The 1,088-nt window shown below is 35.8% G+C and overlaps 1 protein-coding gene across 1 annotated transcript in view; it reads left to right on the top strand.

The window, feature by feature from the left end:
• ids (iduronate 2-sulfatase) overlaps positions 1–1,088 on the top strand; it is a 29,146-nt gene that overhangs the window by 1,781 nt on the left and 26,277 nt on the right. The window contains exon 2 of the mRNA XM_008419866.2: positions 507–643. Coding sequence (XP_008418088.2) covers positions 507–643 — 137 coding nt within the window. The remainder of the gene's footprint in view (positions 1–506; positions 644–1,088) is intronic.

Below are 1,088 nucleotides of genomic sequence, written 5' to 3'. Positions count from 1 at the left end.
ATGTTCAGAATTTAGGTCTCATGGCATCTCAAGGTGTCAACATTGCAGCCAGTGGGCTGAAGGAAATACAGCTTTATTTTGTAGCAATTCAAGAGCTACCCAGCTTTTATCGCTTTGCAAAAAAATTAATTGCCACAGAAACTCCAAAGCACACAAAGTATATATATACACATATATATAAATAATTGTTTTATTTATTTTTGTCATAGTACCCCCAAGAATTTAAAACTAATTTAAGAATTTAAAACTTCATGAGTCGTGACCAAGACTCATGAAGTATTGTCATTTAGTCTCGCACGCTAATGTTAACTCTTAATATTTGCTCACTCAGTGGGTCTTTTTATGACGTATAAACTCAACATTAGCAGAAGTGAAATTTTCTTTGATCCGTTTGTTTCAAACTAAATACTCTGCTTTTTTTGTAAGCTTCTTCTCCTGCCACCTGGTATTGGTGTATTAAAGTGTTTGTTTCTAGAGTTAAACCTTTAAGGTCTGCTTGTTTTCAGAGGGGAGTAATGTCCTCTTCATCATGTCGGATGATCTGCGGACATCCCTGGGTTGCTATGAAGACACACTTGCGAAGTCTCCCAACATTGACCAGCTGGCATCCAAAAGCCAAGTCTTCCTCAATGCGTTTGCCCAGGTCAGAGCAAGATTTTGTAAAAAGATTTGAAATGATTTCCAGCTTCTTTTTTCTTAACATAGGGGGGATGAAACATCTTTCATCCATCAWACCTGGATGAAAGGTAAGGTGTTTCATCCAGGTATGAACAGTGAGTTTTACTGGAAGAAGAAAATCCTTAAAAACAATTTGAAATGGTTGATCACAGGTTTAGCCCCTTGTGCTTGGGAGGAGCTTTTAAACAAGAATGTGTATTTTTTATTTCCACTTTATTAGGGTAAAATTGTAAACTTTTAATAATAAAAATTGATTGCAAGCTACAARGAGCAATTAACTGCCAACTGTTTTCTCCTAATGTTTTTCTATAAAAAAACAGAACTCCAAAGTTGTCCAATTCTGTTCAATATTAAACACTTAAACCACAGGTGTCAAACTTGTTTGGGCCACTACCCTGCAACTTTTAGAT

Source organism: Poecilia reticulata, linkage group LG10, assembly GCF_000633615.1.
Source record: "Poecilia reticulata strain Guanapo linkage group LG10, Guppy_female_1.0+MT, whole genome shotgun sequence".
NCBI classification, from domain to species: domain Eukaryota; kingdom Metazoa; phylum Chordata; class Actinopteri; order Cyprinodontiformes; family Poeciliidae; genus Poecilia; species Poecilia reticulata.
This window is presented reverse-complemented; position numbering and strand designations above follow the sequence as displayed.